We start from the raw sequence: 17,111 nt of genomic DNA on the forward strand, positions 1-17,111 counted from the left end.
TTGGAGGGGATGTGGCAAAATCGGGACATTGATGCATTGCTAGTGGAGTTGTGAAATGATCCGGCTATTCTGGCTGGCAATTTGGAACTATGCCCAAAGGGCTATAAAAGACTGCCTGCCCTTTGATCCAGCCATACCATTGCTGGGTTTGTACCCCAAACAGATCATAGATAAACAGACTTGTACAAAAATATTTATAGCTGTGCTTTTTGTAGTGGCAAAAAGCTGGAAAATGAGGGGATGTCCTTCAATTGGGGAATGGCTGAACAAATTGTGGTATATGCGGGTGATGGAATACTATTGTGCTAAAAGGAATAATAAACTGGAGGAATTCCATGCAAATTGGAGAAACCTCCAGGAAGTGATGCAGAGCGAAAGGAGCAGAGCCAGAAGAACATTGTACACAGAGACTGATATACTATGGTAAAATCAAATGTAATGGGCTCCTGTACCAGCAGCACTGCAATGACACAAGACAGTGCTGAGGGATTTATGGTAAAGATGCTACCCACATTCAGAGGAAGGACTGCAGGAGAGGAAACATATAAGATAAACAATTGCTTGAAGGCATGGGCTGAGGTGGACATGAATGGGAAATAGACCCTGAACAAGGACACATGTTACAACCAGTGGAAATGTGTGTTGGCCATGGGTGGGGGGAGAGCGGGGGGTGAAGGGGAAAGTAGGGGCATAAAGTATGTAAACAGATTAAAAACGAATATTAATAAATGTCTAATAAAAAAATTAAAAAAACAAACAAAAAAAAAAAACAAAAAAAAAAACAAAAAAAAAAAGAAAACCTTCCTTAAAGTCCCCATTTGAAAGTGATCTCTCTCCTAAAATATCTCAAGGCAAGGGCAAGGCCTGCATAACTTCTTTCATTCAAATATATTGTTTTATTATTTGCCTATTTTATCACCCCCCCCCCCCTTAAAAACCCTTACCTTCTATCTTAGAATCAATACTGTGTGGAGTGGTAAGGGCTAGGCAATAGGAGTTAAGTGACTTGCCCAGGGTCAGTTAGGAAGTCTGAGGTCATATTTGAACCGAGGACTTCCCATCTCTTGGCCTGGCTCTCAATCCACTGGGCCACCTAGTTGCTCCCTTTCTTCCTTTTAAGAGTTAAAAAAGCTCCAAGGGGGAAAAGGGCTAATTTCATATTTGTATCACCAGTGTGCTTTGTACAGAATAAATAGCTTGTTTATATCACAATAGTCCATACAGTATTTTGGTTTCAATTCTCACAATCTTGTGAGATGTATATAATTGATATTTTGCAGATGAACTTTAGGCCTGGAAAAACACAGATAGCTATTAAGTGGCAGCATTAGGACTCAAACTCAATACTTTTTCATTCTATGTATAATGAGAAATCATTAAGCACTCACTTCAGGATAAGAGCTGGGAAAAACAGAAAGACTGAGATAATCCCTGTTCTTAAGGAGGACACATTCTAATTGGGGGACAGCACACAAAACAAAGTTTAGTTGGAGGAAAGATGGAAAGGTCTAGAAGTCTAAAGAGGGCAAGTTAATGTCAAGGACTAGGGGTTCTTAGTATGTTAAATGGCAGTGCCAAATGGGTCTAGCAGGCACAGATGTAGAACACATGATAAGGCCTGGAGGACCTCAGAATGAAGTAGCAGGACAGAGTAAGTTGGCTTGGAACAGAGTGATAATACCTCTTTCAAAGGGTATGAAATTAAGAAGCCTAAAAGAGGAATGGGAAAGGAAGACAAGTATCCCTGACAATGGAGGTGGCACTTGCTGCTGAATGTTTATGTAACTGGATGTAGAAAAGGCATTTTGGTTGGTTCCAAATGGGAGTAGAGTCAATTAGATTTAAGGTGAAGACATGATTTTTTGAACTCAGTTTGAGGAAAAACATCCTAATGATTAGAGCTATTCAACAATGGAACTGGTTTCCTTGATGATGAATCCTCCACTATTGGAGATGTTCCAAGGAGAAACAGTATGGTCAATTTTCATGTTTCCAGGGAGTGGAGTAGATGAAGCGCAAGGTTGTGGAGGGAATGAACACCAGCACATGTTAATTAAAAAAAAAAAACAAACAAAAAAACCCTTACCTTCTGTAATCAATATTAAATATAGGTTCTATGGCAAAAGAGCAGTAATATGTTAGCAAATTAAGGTTGTGACTTGCCCAGGGTCACACAACTAGGATATGTGTGTGTGTGTCACATTTGAATCCAGGTCCTCTTGAATCTAAGCACACATTTGTTAATGAAGAATCAACTGACTAATGTAGATCTAAGAGGGGCCATATTTATAAAAGGTTCAGAAAATCAGACAGGGAAGTTTGAAGCTTATTTTGAAGGCAATGAGGGGACACAATTCTTGAGGGCAATTTGATTAAAATGGAAGATTAACCAGACAATATTGTCAGTGGTCTAGAAGGAGCAAATAATGGGAGTTGGTAAGGTCAGCTATAATGCCACTGCAGTAATCCAAGCATGAATGGATTCAAATGATTGAAGGGGAAATTGCAATAAAGGGATAATACAAAACATCTGGAAGGAAAAACTGAAAGTGTTCACTTGGTGACTAGATGGAAGTTGTTAAGAGTCAAAGATGAAGGGGGTAGCTGGGTAGCTCAGTGGATTGAGAGTCAGGCCTAGAGACGGGAGGTCCTAGGTTCAAATCTGGCCTCAGACACTTCCCAACTGTGTGACCTTGGGCAAGTCACTTGACCCCCATTGCCCACCCTTACCACTCTTCCACCTATGAGTCAATACACAGAAGTTAAGGGCCTAAAAAAATAAATAAAAAATGGAAAAAAAAAAAAGAGTCAAAGATGACTCCAAGGTTTTTGAGTTTGTGATGGAAAAACAAATGTGATATTAGATATGAAGAGGGATGTAATTTTAAGTGTCTTACCTCTAAGAATGTAACATTCCAAAAATAAGAATGGTATCACTTATTTTAACACTCATTATGTTATTTTGAACATAGCAGGCAACAGAAAGGTTTGTTAACTAATCAAACTTAGTAGAAATAGGGATAGTGGTACCTCAGCATTTCATGATCTATCTATTCCTCCACCATCTTTTCCTCTCTCCTACCCCTTGACCACAACACATTTATAGCAGATTCAAGGCCCAGGCACACTAATCCCAAACTCTAATATAGCCTTCTCAACTATGAATTGGAGAAGTTCTGTTCTGATTAAAAGCAGATGATGTGTACAAGGAAAAAGCAGAATAAATACTCCTTGTTTTCTTTCCAAACTATCCAACCTAAAATGAGGGAAAAGAAAAACTGGGCCTCTTAGCTGGAATAAGCAGAAGGCAAAGGCATAAAACAAGTAGTAACATGAAAATTTGATTTTTCACTGGTCTTTTATCTGCTTAATACCAATTAGAGTATTTTTTCATGTATTTCTGCTCATCAGTGGCTCTGCATCCCTGTAATGTTTCAAAATAAAGATTTCAAAAGAAAAATCCATACCTGGAACAGACTTCATTGTGAAGGGGAAGTGTTATGGAACCTTAAAAACCATTACTCTGTGACCAAAAAAAAATTTTTTTTAAATAAATGAGATTTACTACTTCTTAGTAATTCATCAGGAAAGAGAGGAACAGTGTTCTGCACCCATGACCACCAAGGAAGTACTAAGGCTGTCCCCATCTTCCTCTCCCAAGGGTTCTGGTTCAAAGGAACTGGTTCAAAAGGCACACAATCCAAATCCACACCAAAATCTGTTTTGACTTGATTTTATACCTTGTTAACCTTAAGGTGGACATAAAGATACCATCCCTAACCCACAAATCCATTTCCCCATCCTAAGTAAAAGGGGCTGAATCATGACAGAATATGCTGTTTCCACAAATCATTGGTTTATTAGAAAGTTTTCTCTCCCCTCATTTTACAGCATATATATATCTCTATCTTATGTGATAAAGTTAAATACAGTCTGTTATGCTTGTAAGTAGGATAGTTTTTTCTTTTTCCTTTTCTTTTTTTTTTAATCACTATTCTGGGAGTTTAAGAAAAATTGCCCCCACAAAAGCAGCAAGGCTGCTAGAATCCATGGGCTCCATCTACAAGCTAATGGCGAGCAGCATCAAAATGTTAATACTGTATCATTTATACCACTTAAATATTTACATCAACTTAAAATGAAGAAAAAATAAGTCCCTTCACTTAAAATAGATGATTTAATTTTTCCAGTGCTATTAATTTAAAAAGCAATGTTTGTTATTTGGATGAGGAGCACAGATCAGGATAAGGGCTCAAAGATTTGGGTTTACTTAGAACTTATTCCGATCACTCAAAATGCTTTTGTCTTTTTTTTTGAGAGGTAGGAAGAGTGGTGATGGAGAGGATGGAAAAAATCAGGAGGCACACTCTTGGCCCAGACTACCAATTTCTCACCCTTTCCAGGTGGCCATCCTGTATGGTTTGCACAATTCTGGCCATAAGGGTTAGCTGGGTTGGGAAAGAGCCACCAATTTTGTTAGAAATAAAGAGTAAGCTGAAAAGCTAAAGCCTTAGCACCAGCTCAGGCCAGTGTAGTATGTCAAGGTGAAAGCTTAGGCGAGAGGTGGGAAAGGAGTACTGAGGTAAATACTTTTCTGGTCAGTGTCATTAAAAGGAAAGGGATCTCATTTTATATGAGAAGTAAGACTAGTAACTCCTTTAGTCAATCAGGATAAAGAAAGAATACAGAAATATGCTCACCTCTCAAAAGGGGAAGAAAAACTGTCCCTTCTCCATCTTTCTCCTCCAATCTTTTCTGTTTCAATTTAGAACCCAAAAGGCACAGTTTAAAAAAAAAAAAAAAAAAAGGTCAGAGGGACTGAAGTACTAGGAAAGCTTTTGGGATTAGAATTGGAATGAAATAATTACTCTGAATTTTACTTCATCCAGATAATGAAATCCCTAGTTCTTTATCTTCCCCACTCTAGCTGCCTTAGGGGCCTGCCCCTTTGGAACATGACAGCTAAGTATATCATTTGGCATCCCTATAGATGAATTTCCCCCTGACACCTCCCACTGGCTGCCATCCATTAGCTCTTAGGAGTCCCAGTGTTGAGTGCACGTTTTACTGCAATTACTCAACATTTCTTCTCAGCAAAAAACACAAACAAAACAAAAAAGCGCTAAATGATTTTCCCCTTTTGTCTTTTTTTTACATTTTATAGTACATAACTTCAAAAATACATGAGCTTGATAAAATATACATGCTTAGTCATTTTGCATCTAGCAGAAAACAAATTTGTTTTTATTTTTTGTTCTCATTTTGCAACTTTTAAAAGTGTCAATTAAACTACAGCAAACATATTTACACAAAGCCACCAGAACAAGGATCACTTAGAGTTGGCTGTAAAAAATATTATTGCAGTATACTACAAATATGGAACCTTTTTTCTTTTTTTTTTTATGAGCTACAAAAAGCAGCATTTATGTTTACAGAGTTCAGTGCAATTCTTTACATTAAAAAAATTCCTATAAATTAAGAGGGAAACATCAACATGACAGAAGAAAGAATACCCTTTAGACACTTAAGCTCCTCTCTGTGGAAGCATATGGGGGACTCTATAACACCCCAATTCATGACAGGATCTTCTTTTCTGGGATATGTAAATGTCTCTTTTAGGGTGAGGGGCAGTGAGGAATGATTTTCTGTTTAAGCAAGGAGTAGATCTAACTACAGATTTGGTGTCTAGGTCAGATACCTCCTCTCCACCTCACAACTGGGATGTCAGGTCACCAAGGGAAATATCACCAAGGAACCCAACCCAAGGCAGTGATGCTTTTCAATCAGATGTCACCACTGCCCCCTTGGGAAAACTCAGCTTGCCCACTGGCACTGTTGAGAGACTGGAGTAGCTGGGCCCACTGCAAGTGCTCTAGTCGATAACCCACTGGCTAGAAAGGATGAAATGCTAGTTGTAAATTTACAAGAGAGGAAGGGGGCAAAGACAGGAAGGGAATGGTGGGGTGGGGACGTGTTAAGGTTTTCATTAAGGAAATGCTGCTGCAAAGGAAGTGGGACAATACTTAGAGATGTTCTCTGTGTTGAAAACACAAAGGAGGATGGGAGATGGGGGGAAAAGGATGGGGGGGAGGGGGGAAAGAAAAAAAAAATCCCTGATATTAAGCCCAATGCAAACCTCATATCCCAAACCATTCCTGTAAGCCAAGACATTTCTTTGGCTGTCAAAATCCCCCACTTTAACTTCCACTTACTGGTTCCAATGGCTCAGCCCCTTCTCTGCAGGAGGTTTAGGTGTCATTGTATCTCCTCTCCCCACTTGTCCCTCCCCCTCTGCATCCAACTCATGTTCCATGGCTAGGTGGATGCTGCAGGTCCTGACCTGAGAAAATGGGGTGTAGTAGTGGGTGGAGGTGGAGAGCAGTGGCAGCTGCTGCAGCAGGGCGAGGAGCTAGAAGTGTGGGATAGAGAGCTGCATGGGGGACAGGGTGAAAGGTAAAAGGCCCTGGGTGGATGGCAGAAGCAGGAATGATGTGGATAGGATGGCTGGCAAGAAAGGTGGCAGGGTGGCCAGGGATAATTGAGTGAGTGAGGTGGGACAAGGAGATGGGGGTTAGGTGTGGCTGGGGAATATGGTGCACCTGGGCAAGGGGCTGAGGATGGGGATGTGGGTGGATGCCTATGGCTGCGGCGGCAGCAGCAGCATGGTGTTGCAGTATGGCATGCTGCACTGTGGTGATGGAAGTGGCTGAGGCTGTGGCAGGCTGCTGGATATGGATGGGCTGGAGAGCAGGTGTTGCAGGGGCCAGTGCTGCTGAGGCTGGGAATGCCTTCACTTGCTTGGCCAGGAGCTGTTGCTGGATATGCTGCTGGGCTGCTTGCTGGAGTTTGCTGTATTTCTCCATCTCTTCTGGGGTGAAAGTGATGGGCTGACTCTCTAGGGGGGCCAGTGAGGCATCATCAGCCCCATCGGGGGACTCGACGCTGTGTTCCCCACTTGGAGGTGCATAGCTGGGGAAGTGTTCCATGTCTGGGACTAAAGGAAGGGCACTAGATTCACCGGGCACTGGTTGAGTGGCCCCTTCCAGATGCTCCAGGGCATCCCCATCACTGGGCTCAGGGAGGTAGTTGTGGGGCATGGTGGGATCCCCAGGATAGCAATTAGGGAGTGCTGGGGTATTCAAAGGGGCTGTGGAGTGTTCGGCAGTGCCTTCTTCAGGCTTTGGCTCTTCGGGAAGTGGGTCTGATGTGGACCTTGCTGTGTCCTCTGAAGGGCACTGGTGTCCAAATGGGGCCTCAATGACGCCCAGGGGCCCCTCCTCTGTCTCTGACTGTTCTTGCTCATCACCCCGCTCCAAGCCAGACTCTTCACATTTTTTGGTGTTTGGCTTGCGAGTGGCAGGAAGCTTTCCTATCAATGGAAGTACTGACTTACTACCGAGGGAGGGTGGGAGCTTAGGCCCAAAGTAACCTTGTGGGGGATCTTTCAATTTTAGCCCTACCTTGTTTGGGATAACTAGTACCTCGTCACTTACACTTGGTTTTCTTTCAACCTTCCTTGACTGAATCTTCTCTAATAGCAGCTTAGCAGTGACTGAGTTCTTATCCTCTGGGCTGCAGTCGCCATCAGATACCCTTGCTGGGCCACTGCTATTTTGGGAAGGTGGCTCTGACCCTTTACTGTCATCCCCTCTGCCATCTTTCTTTCCAGGCCCCTCAGCTCGACCTGACCGGTAGTAGTGTGGGGACTGGGAACGATAGATTTTGGAACGGATAAAATCCCGACGACCTGATCGTCTTTCTTCAGGACTTTCATGACCTCTCGAGCCTTTTCTAGAATCTGATCTCTGGGAGGGGCTTCGAGTGCTGCGGCTCCGGTCCCGGCTATAGCTCCGACTCCTCTGCCAGCTGTGGGCCGTTGTACTACGGCTTCTTCGTTTGCTCCGGCTTCGACTACAACTGCTGCTTCGGCTCCGGCTCCGACCCCTGCTCCTAGACCTTGATCTCTCTCTGGTATGGCTCCGTGACCGACTTCGTGACTGGCTGCAACTGAGGCTGTAGTCATCTTCTGAAGATGAGTATTTGTGTCGCTTGGACCTATGTTTTGAGCTGGCGTAATCCGAGTCATCCTCTGAGTCATGTGATCTCTTTGAATGCCTTCGTGACCGGTCACTGTAGTCACTATAGCTGTCATCAGAGTAACTACGTTGACGACTGTAGCAGCTCTGGTCTGTAGAAGCATCAGAGCTGCTTGAATAGGATCGCCGAGATGAGCGATGGGAAGAATGGCGCCGGCCAGACCGAGAACAGCTCCGGGAGTGTTCACTGCCAGAGTCTTCGTCATCATCCTCACTGTCCTGGGATGGAGATTTCTGGTGCTGCCTGCGTGATGAAGTGGCATCACTCTCCTCATCTCCACTGCTGGGTTGGCTGCTCCTTCGCTTAGCACCTGCTCTTCGCTGGCAGGCAGATGGAGGTGGATCAGCTCGGTGTTTCTTGCCACCATGGTCCTGGGCACTGCTGCTGCTGCCTCCTCCCTCCTCTTTCTTGCTACTATTCCCCTCATCGGCTGGAAGTACTCTCCTCTGGGAATCCTCCTGTGTGCGCCGCCGTCTCCTTGGGGGTGCAGGGCTTCCACTCCCTGGGGGTTCTGGTTTAGGTCCCCGCTCTGAGTCTGCAGGGGCTGATGACTTATTTTTCTTCCGTTTTCTCTTCTTGCGCTTCTTAGACTTCTCCCCAGACTCAGTTTTAGAGACCTTGTCTTCTGGATCATCTTTGTGTTTTCGCTTATGTTTGCTGGACTTTTTGTGCTTCTTCTTCTTCTTGTGTCGGTGTGACTTGGCAGCTCGTTCTTTCCTGCTAGGGAGGCTCTTGCCTTTGTCCTCCACATCTTCCCCAAGGCTCTCCCCAGGATCCTGTCTGTGAAGGCTACTACAGGCTGATCCTGAGGGCACAGAATCTGTTTTTTCCCCTGAACTATGACTTACATTCCCAGCTTCCTTGTTCTTATTTACATCCCCAGGATCAGAACCCTGGAAATGTTCCTTCAAGGGGCCTCCTGGATCCTTTGGTTTTTCTATCCCTTTTGCTCTGGCATCTTTATTTCTTGACAACTTAAAATCAAAATATAGAGGGTTACAGCTGTATGAAATGGAGGGTGTTGTCTTGGTAAAAATTAACAGTTCTGATGGCCACTGGAGGGCAGTGCTTTCATCTTTGCTCAAAACTGGGAAGAAGGGACCAGTAGGATGTTTAGGTCCTTCTGGGCCCTCTTTCCTTGCTGGCGTATTCTGGGCAACTTCTTTAAAAGGACTGGATTCAGGGATTTGATTTTCTGCAAGCTGCTGACTGTTTCTACTCTGGTCACCTGCATCCATTTGGCCCTCCTTTACGTCAGCCTTGCTTTTAGGCTCTGAAGACTCAATCACATTTATGTCCTTCTGTTGCACAGGGGCTTCACTCACCATCTTTTCTGCTCCTTGGTTTACTGCTGGCTTGCTGTAGCTCTTAAGCTTGGGAGAACTGTTTTTTTTGCTTTCAGGGGTATTTTTTGGGTGTGTGCTATGATCCCCTTCCATTTGCTCACTGGCTCGCATAAAGAGAAGGAAGGGGAAGTTGGGCTTCACTTTGCAATGAGCTGGGGGGATATAGTGGTAATATTCAGGCTCTGCAGTTCCAGTGCCATCTTCTCGTTTCATTTTTTTAAGCTTGGATAGTGTTGAGGCAAGTGACCCACCATCTTTTTCATGCGCATCTTCATCTTCTTTTTTGCCTTCAGGATTATTGCTGCTATCAGACTCTCCCACTTTCTGCAATGCTCCTGGGTCAGAGCCCTTCTCATCAGATTTTGTGCTGTCTTCTGAGCTACCTTCCTCTGCATGGTCCTTGAAGACAGATGCTATTGATTCGAGTTTGACAGGGGCTTTCTTGGCAAAAGAAAATGAGACTCCTAACTTTTGCAAGGGAGTCCCCAAATTATTCTTGATGCCAAAGCTGATAGCCTGGGGGGCCAAAACAGGAGCTGGTCCAAGACCAGTGGTGCCACTGGGTTGTACTGAAGTAAATGGGCCTCCTTTGTCTGTGATCAATTCAGTGCTTAGGCCAGAAGAAGCAGAGGCTCCCAAGTTACTAGTGGTAGTTGACTCATCTTTGTCATCATCGCCTTCTTCATCTACAGCAACAGTGGTTGGTCTGAACATAGGGCCACTTCCAAGGGCACTGCCCAATGATTTGGAAAAAGGAAAGATGAGTTACTAGAACATACTTCACAAGTTTCACAAACTACTTATTTTCTTTAACTCTGGCTTTCATTCCTTCCCCTTCACTGGTCTTTGCTTATCCACTAGCAGAAAAAGTATTATGTACCTAATATAACATAACCTACTTGGTTCACTGTTATAGTGTAAGCATTTCCCCAAAAGAGCCTGGGGAAAATCCATGCCACTAACCTTTTCTCTACCCCTGACCCTCAGTGCAAAATATAGTTCAAAATATTCAGTTATATATTCTTCTGCTCCTGATATTTTCTCATGTAATATCATCCTAGTCTGTGATAGCTTGTCAATGGTTTTCCAAATTTTATCAAAGGGTGCCCACTAGCCCTCATTTTAATTAGCAAAGTGGTGGTTGGAAATCTTAGAAGAACTCCATCTTACTTCTTCCTGCTCCTTCAAACTTAAAAAAAAAATTGTTTTTTTAATCTATAGAGTGTCTATACCTGTGTCACTAAGGATATTAGCCCTCTGAGAGACAGACGACAGACGACAGACAGACAGAGAGATTTCCCTTAAGGAAAGGTTAACAGGAGGAAGGGAGGGAAGAAAGGAGGGAGAAAGAAAGACAGAAAGATATTTCCCTTAAGGGAAGATTAACCCAATTAGGATCAAGTCTCCATTTAGCTGGTTAGGGCCTATATATTTTTACCATGGCATCTCTATTGCAAAAGTCCAGAGAGAGTGCTGTGTTCCCGCCTGGGTTTTTCAAACCTTCCCCAGCCTGCTCACTTTCAGACATCTTGTTCTGCCTTATTGTCCCCCACCTTAATTGCTGGCTTTCCCCACTGACCCCACGGGGCACAAGAGTTTAGATTCTGTCCTTGTGATCAAGGTCCCCCAATCTCCTTCACACACCATTCAGATGGTCTCCTTTATGATTTGTTAGGTACTTAATAATGCTGAAAAGGGGCATTTCAATTTGGGGACCCTGACCACTTCTGAACTGCATTAAAAAAAAAACGAAAACTGGAAAACAATTTAGATCAACAAAGGTGGCTGGCATAATGCTTTCAAGAAAATGAACAAAGAAAACAACCCAGCGATTGGAATCAGCTGTGAGGCATTTTGGGTAACAACCCTAAACTCCCTGGAGCAAAGAATGCCTGTGGCTCCATAAGGAGTCACAAGAAAATTGACTAAGGATTGGTCTGGTTTTAAAGGCAATATAGCTGAATATTCTTTCAAGACCTCTAAAATTCCTTCAGGATCTAAGATGTATATATCAAGAAATACTCAAGGAGGTCATGAATTTAGAGAGTAGATACAATATTGAACTATTATCTCAGGGGGAGTTCAAGAGTTGAGATTGCATTTTCTATTTCTTTCATAACCTCTCCCTCTTTAATAATCCTATACCTAGCACTTAGTACAAAATACATGTGAAAAATGCTTCATTCTGCACCCCCCCACCCCATTTCTCTATCAATAAAATGAAGACAAATCATTTCTGCTTCATTCCTGAGGATTATGGAGGGAGAAGGGGAAGAATATGCTTAGGGTATAAGCTCACTGGGAGAGAAGCTCACCATTCGGCTTGCTTTCTCTGCTCTGCCAATTCATGTAGCCGTCGCAGAGCTTTCTCCTGCTTCTTCTCATCTTTCCGAGATCTTGAGGAAACATTCCGAGCAAACTCTCTCTGCTTGAGATCTTTCAATCTCTGTGGTGACAGAAAGCAAGGAAAGAGTGGGCAGAGAGGATTAGAAGAGCCTGGGAAATGAGATGCTGGGATTCCAGAAACTCCACCCCCAACCAATGGTTATTGAGCTAAGGCTGAGAGTCTCTTGGTCCCCAAGAACACATTCCAATACTTTCCGGAGGTCATTGTAAACAATGGTTGATCAATTTTGGCAGTGCCATTGATGTATCTGCATTTATAATCAGGGAAGTTATTTACAGTATTGCACAATAAAATGTTGATTTCAAAAGCAACAAGCAAATCTCAGAACATTGAAAGTAAAGGGACTGTTTAATTGTCTGCTCTTTTAGGGTATAGAAGTATTTGACAAACAGAGCATAACAGAAGTCTTAATAACATAGGCCAAAGAGAACAGAAAGGGATTAGCTAGTGCAGAAAATTACCCAGGTACAAGATCTTGAAAAGCAATGTACAGATTACATGGGGAACAAGTTTCTGAGACAGAGCTCATGAGGACAAAGTACAATTCACTTTAATATAAGAAAGTGCTGCCCCATCTTTCTAGTTTGAACAGACTTTTCCTGCTTATTCAATTAGTGGAATCTCAGGAGAGGTCTTCCCAGTACTAGCATGAACACAGTTAGCCAGCCTGACCACTTTCTCTCAGTCAGTCTGCTGAAAATAGACAGCAATTTGAATGGTATTTCATTCTTAGAAGGCCCTGAGAGGAAGCTCCAGGGGGCAGGGAGGTGGGTGGGGGACAGAGATAAGTCAAAAGAGTTTGTCAATGGTCACATTATTTCAAATATAGGGACTTGCTAGATTGGGGGAAGCTTGTTTCCAGGAGATTATCATGTAATTTTCTGAAACTATTTTTAAATGGTGCCATGACACATCATCATCATCGATATTCAAAGGGGACAGAACCCAGATATTTTCAATATGCTAGATAATAGGAAAAACCAAAAATTAACAAACATATCAGTCTTACAACAACAATGGAGAAGGGAATTTGACCCAATATAAAGTGGACATTGCTTTGTGAAAAAGATGAAGTTTGACAGACAGAGGAATTCTCTTACCTAATATTGATGAAATGTGATTGAGTTGTTACTGAGTTGGGAAGGAAGGGGGAAAAGAGTGGAAAAGACACACAAAAAAGATATACAGCTAAAGACACTAGTAGAAAAACTCACTCTTGTGATCTGGGCTCCCAAATTAGAAGGATTTGCTTTCAATACATCAGCTGAAAATGTCACATCACAAAGAAAAAAAAGGAAAAAATAAAACAAGAGTGGAAGAGAAAAAAATAAAAGCAAGCATTACTACACAGGCTCTCTCAGTGAATCTGTAAGCTATTATAGTGAACACAGAAGGATGGACCCATCATCTCTAATACAGTGGGGGTGAGGATAAGACCAAGCACCTAAACAACATGCACACCCAACACATGCACACACACGAAACACTGACTAAAAATCCCACCCTGAGTAATGAGAGTAGCTGTGCCTTTTTCTGTAGAAAATTAAGAATGCACTTTGCTGCCTCAAGTGGTCTGCCATTTTTCTTTCTTTTATTTTTTTGAAATTACCTTTTAGGAAATTCAAGTCATAAACATTGGGAAAATAATTTCATAGGCTGGCTGCCAAGATTTTGAGCTTTTTAATCCATTTTAAGGTAATAGTTGTAGGTAGTGACCAACTGTTTTCAATGAAGACAAATGATAATTTCCTCCCATTAGAAATATTGAAACAAAGCAACGGGGGGGGGGGGGGGAGGGGGGCAGCAGAATGTTTTTGTGCCTGTTTAAAGTTCCCAAACTTAATTTTTTGCTTTTTCTCCTCTCTAGACACACAATTGGCTCTCTAGTCCCAAATTTTAATGGGACCTATTACCCTTCATCTGGCATTTTCCTTTCAGATCACATATAGCTGAAAATAGTTTCTCTGCTCAGTCATTTCTTTTGCCACCTTTCACATTTTTCCTTTTTGGGAAAGCATTTCCCAATTATATAACATTTAAGAAAGAAGTCATAAAATGCTACTAATGAACACCCTCTGGGGGTTCCATTTTACTAGGTCCCTTTCCTACATGCGCTCCATTAGACTGCATATCTTTTGGAACCATATCTACGGAGTGCTAAATATATTGTGCTTAGTCAGGAGAAGTCTGATTATAAAACCAAATTTGAAGAGGGTGGGAGTGGGGACCAAAGAGAGGGGAACAAGTGTGAAAGAGAGGGACAGAAACATATGCAGTACTATAAACTATGCCACAAAAGCTAACAGCATTTTGTGCTATGGTTATCATAGAGTTAATAATGGAAATCTTTTGAGGCTTCCACTTGCACAGCAAAAAAGAGGCAATCAATTTTAGAAATAGTTGTTTGGGGTATAAATTTTAAAACATTTTTCAAATTTAAGCACTAATCTAATTGACTTTTATTATTCGGGTCACTGTGAGTGCTACTGTGACAGAGTAAACAGGAGCAGAGAAATTTAGCTTCTTCATTTAACCAACTTTTTGAACTTTAAGTATGGTTAGTTCCTAAATCAGCAATGCCCTCCTAGATAAATAAGGACTATGGGCACAAAATTCTGAGGACTTTGTATTTAAATCTTCTCCATTTAGTTGTGAATGGTTGATCTTTAAAAAAGTATAAGCTGCAGTCCTTCCTAGGAAGTTAGATGGTTCTGTAAAATATGCAGCTTAAGTTGGCATTCTACTTCCACAACTTACACAGGAGCCCAAGTTTCCCATGGCTAAAAATGAGAGCTGAGGCCTCAAATGTCGAATTGGAGGTAACAGTTTCACTCTAATTCCATTAAAGCCTGTGTAGAGATTTTCTTAAACCCAAGGTTTTCTCTCCTCTCTACTCTCAACATGAGGCTCAACATTAACTTGAAGATGTGGATATTCTAAAGACAAGAGGAAACAGGACCAGAACTATTTTATTCTCAAGAAAATGTCAGTGTGGGGGTGGATGAGTAATCTTCATGGGTATTTAAAAAGCAAATAGATTTGTCTAGGATGGTTTAAACACAGATCTGCTTGAAAAGTCATCTGATCCCACCCTTATTTTCAGGGTCTATTATTTGCAAAACACCAACCTTAGCTTCAGTTTGGCCTTTAAGGACCTAATGTTTCCTCCAAAAGTTCAATATAGTTTATCATATTCAGGCAAGACTGATTTGAAATGACACCTACCATCCCTCTCCACAGGCAATCTTAGGAAAACAAATGTCCTACATACAATGAAAAGTGTCATCCAGTTCTTGTTTTTTAAGGCTATTCTCTCCAGTTAACAGAGAAGTTTCATTTGTAAAGAAAACTAAATAGAGTGTATACATTTCCAATTCTCTCAGAATTAAGACCAGAAGGGGTGAAACGGCAAAGGTTAGGACCTTAGACACATCCATAGAAATACCATCGTTGGCAATAAAAAGAGCCTCATTGCCATCAAGGTATAAAGTTCTTACAGTCAGTGGGGTTTTCCAATGGCTGCTTCTAGCTTCTCTCTATAAGGTCACCCAGAATAGTTTCACAATGCAAATTGTAAATTTGCATTTCTATGACTTCTATTCTCCTCCTAATACCTGGAATTCAAATCATTTGGTAGAAATGAACCCTCAAGAAAGGTTAGAGGAGGGCAACTTATCTGCTCAGAAAAGAAAAGTAAGTGCTTTGGGAGGTGACAAAAATAGCAGATGTGGCTTCAAACCATAGCAATCTTCCAGGAAGGACTAACTCATTTTGATATCATTTATAAGGATTCAATTTAAGAATACAGGCTGTAAAAGAATTTACTCCCTACAACTATTATCAGTGCTTCTAAATATCCACAAAGTAACATTATCTTATACCCTTCTAAAATGTTTCTAAAGTTATTTATACATAAAAAATATTTTTGAGGCACCTTATTACAAAAATGCACTAAACCAGTGATGGGCAAACTATTCCTCACGGGCCAGATCCAGGTTGTAGTATGCCCATCACTGAGCAAACTACAGCCTGGATCTGGCCCGCGAAGAATAGTTTGCCCATCACTGCACTAAACTATACCACGTATTACTGGCCAAAAGAGAAAATGAACACAAGAAGACTATTTCTCACAAATCAACAGGTTATTTCTAGGCTATATAAACCCACTGTGAAATGGAAGGAACTTCTGAAACAAATAATATGTTCATTCTCAGTCACGACTGTAGGAGCTCAGATTAAATTCTCCAGCTAGATTTAATCCTCCTCTAATAGAAGAGGGAGATCTTCATCAACCACTAATCAACATGACTAAAGGCTCTATAGGCTACTAAAGGAACCAACCAGAAACTAAGAAAAGTCAGAGAAAATCCTGTCCAAACAGAAAAATGTCTCTATCAGGATACAAATGTGGCACCTTATCCCCTACTATTATACTACTCGACACATGAAAACACAGGTAAAAATTCTGGCTTCTATTACTTCTATTTGTCAGTGTGTCTAACTGTTGGGAAAATTATTTTTATCTTTCTGGGCCAAAGTTTCCTGAGTTCAGGCAGATATTCACTGGGGAACATAATGGGACCAGGGTTCCAAGGCAAGCTTTAATTAAATGCCTACTATATATCAAGCAGTGAAGGTAAAAGACAAAAACTGAATAAATAGTCCCTGCCCTAAAAGATTTTGTATTCCTTTGAGGAAAATACAAGAATAAAAAACTAGACAGAAAAAGTAAATAAATGAAGAGATCAAAAGCTTATAAGAAAAATTATAATGGACTTTAATAATTGTCATTTGCATAAAAATTTCAAACTACCTTAACATATATTATCTCACCGAACTGAATATCACAAGATTCTTTGTCAAGTAGGTACTACAAGGTATTATCACTATTTTATTGAAGAAACCAAGCTTCAGAGTTAATAAGTAACTTTTCCATGGCTACATGGAACTCGAGTCTGTTTGATGCCAGGTCCAGTACACTATCCATTGCACAACACTGTCTCTCATGCACCTTAGATTTTGGAAGAACAGATTTTTAAAGGGTGCAGAGAAAGGATAAATAGGTTCTACAGAAGTAAGGTCAGGAAAGATGGGAAACTCTTGAGAATAGTTCTCAAGGCACAAAGAAGGGCTTATTTAAAGAGAACAATGTGGATGCATGGGGAGTTCATCAAACAAGATTTTAATTAAAGATTTGTATAAAAGATAGTAAGAATGCTCTATACTAGAAAGGCCTTCTGTTACTAGAGAGTTGATGCACA

The 17,111-nt window shown here is 41.5% G+C and overlaps 1 protein-coding gene across 2 annotated transcripts in view; it reads right to left on the reverse strand.

The window, feature by feature from the left end:
- Positions 1-3,485: 3,485 nt before the first annotated feature.
- GPATCH8 (G-patch domain containing 8) overlaps positions 3,486-17,111 on the reverse strand; it is a 112,028-nt gene continuing 98,402 nt past the window's right edge. For both annotated transcript variants that reach the window (XM_044671996.1, XM_044671997.1), the window contains 2 exons: positions 11,759-11,889; positions 3,486-10,176 (listed from right to left, as the gene is read on the reverse strand). In XM_044671996.1, coding sequence (XP_044527931.1) covers positions 6,303-10,176; positions 11,759-11,889 — 4,005 coding nt within the window. In that variant the 3' untranslated portion in view covers positions 3,486-6,302. The remainder of the gene's footprint in view (positions 10,177-11,758; positions 11,890-17,111) is intronic.

Source organism: Gracilinanus agilis, chromosome 4 (genome assembly GCF_016433145.1).
Source record: "Gracilinanus agilis isolate LMUSP501 chromosome 4, AgileGrace, whole genome shotgun sequence".
Lineage (NCBI taxonomy): Eukaryota > Metazoa > Chordata > Mammalia > Didelphimorphia > Didelphidae > Gracilinanus > Gracilinanus agilis.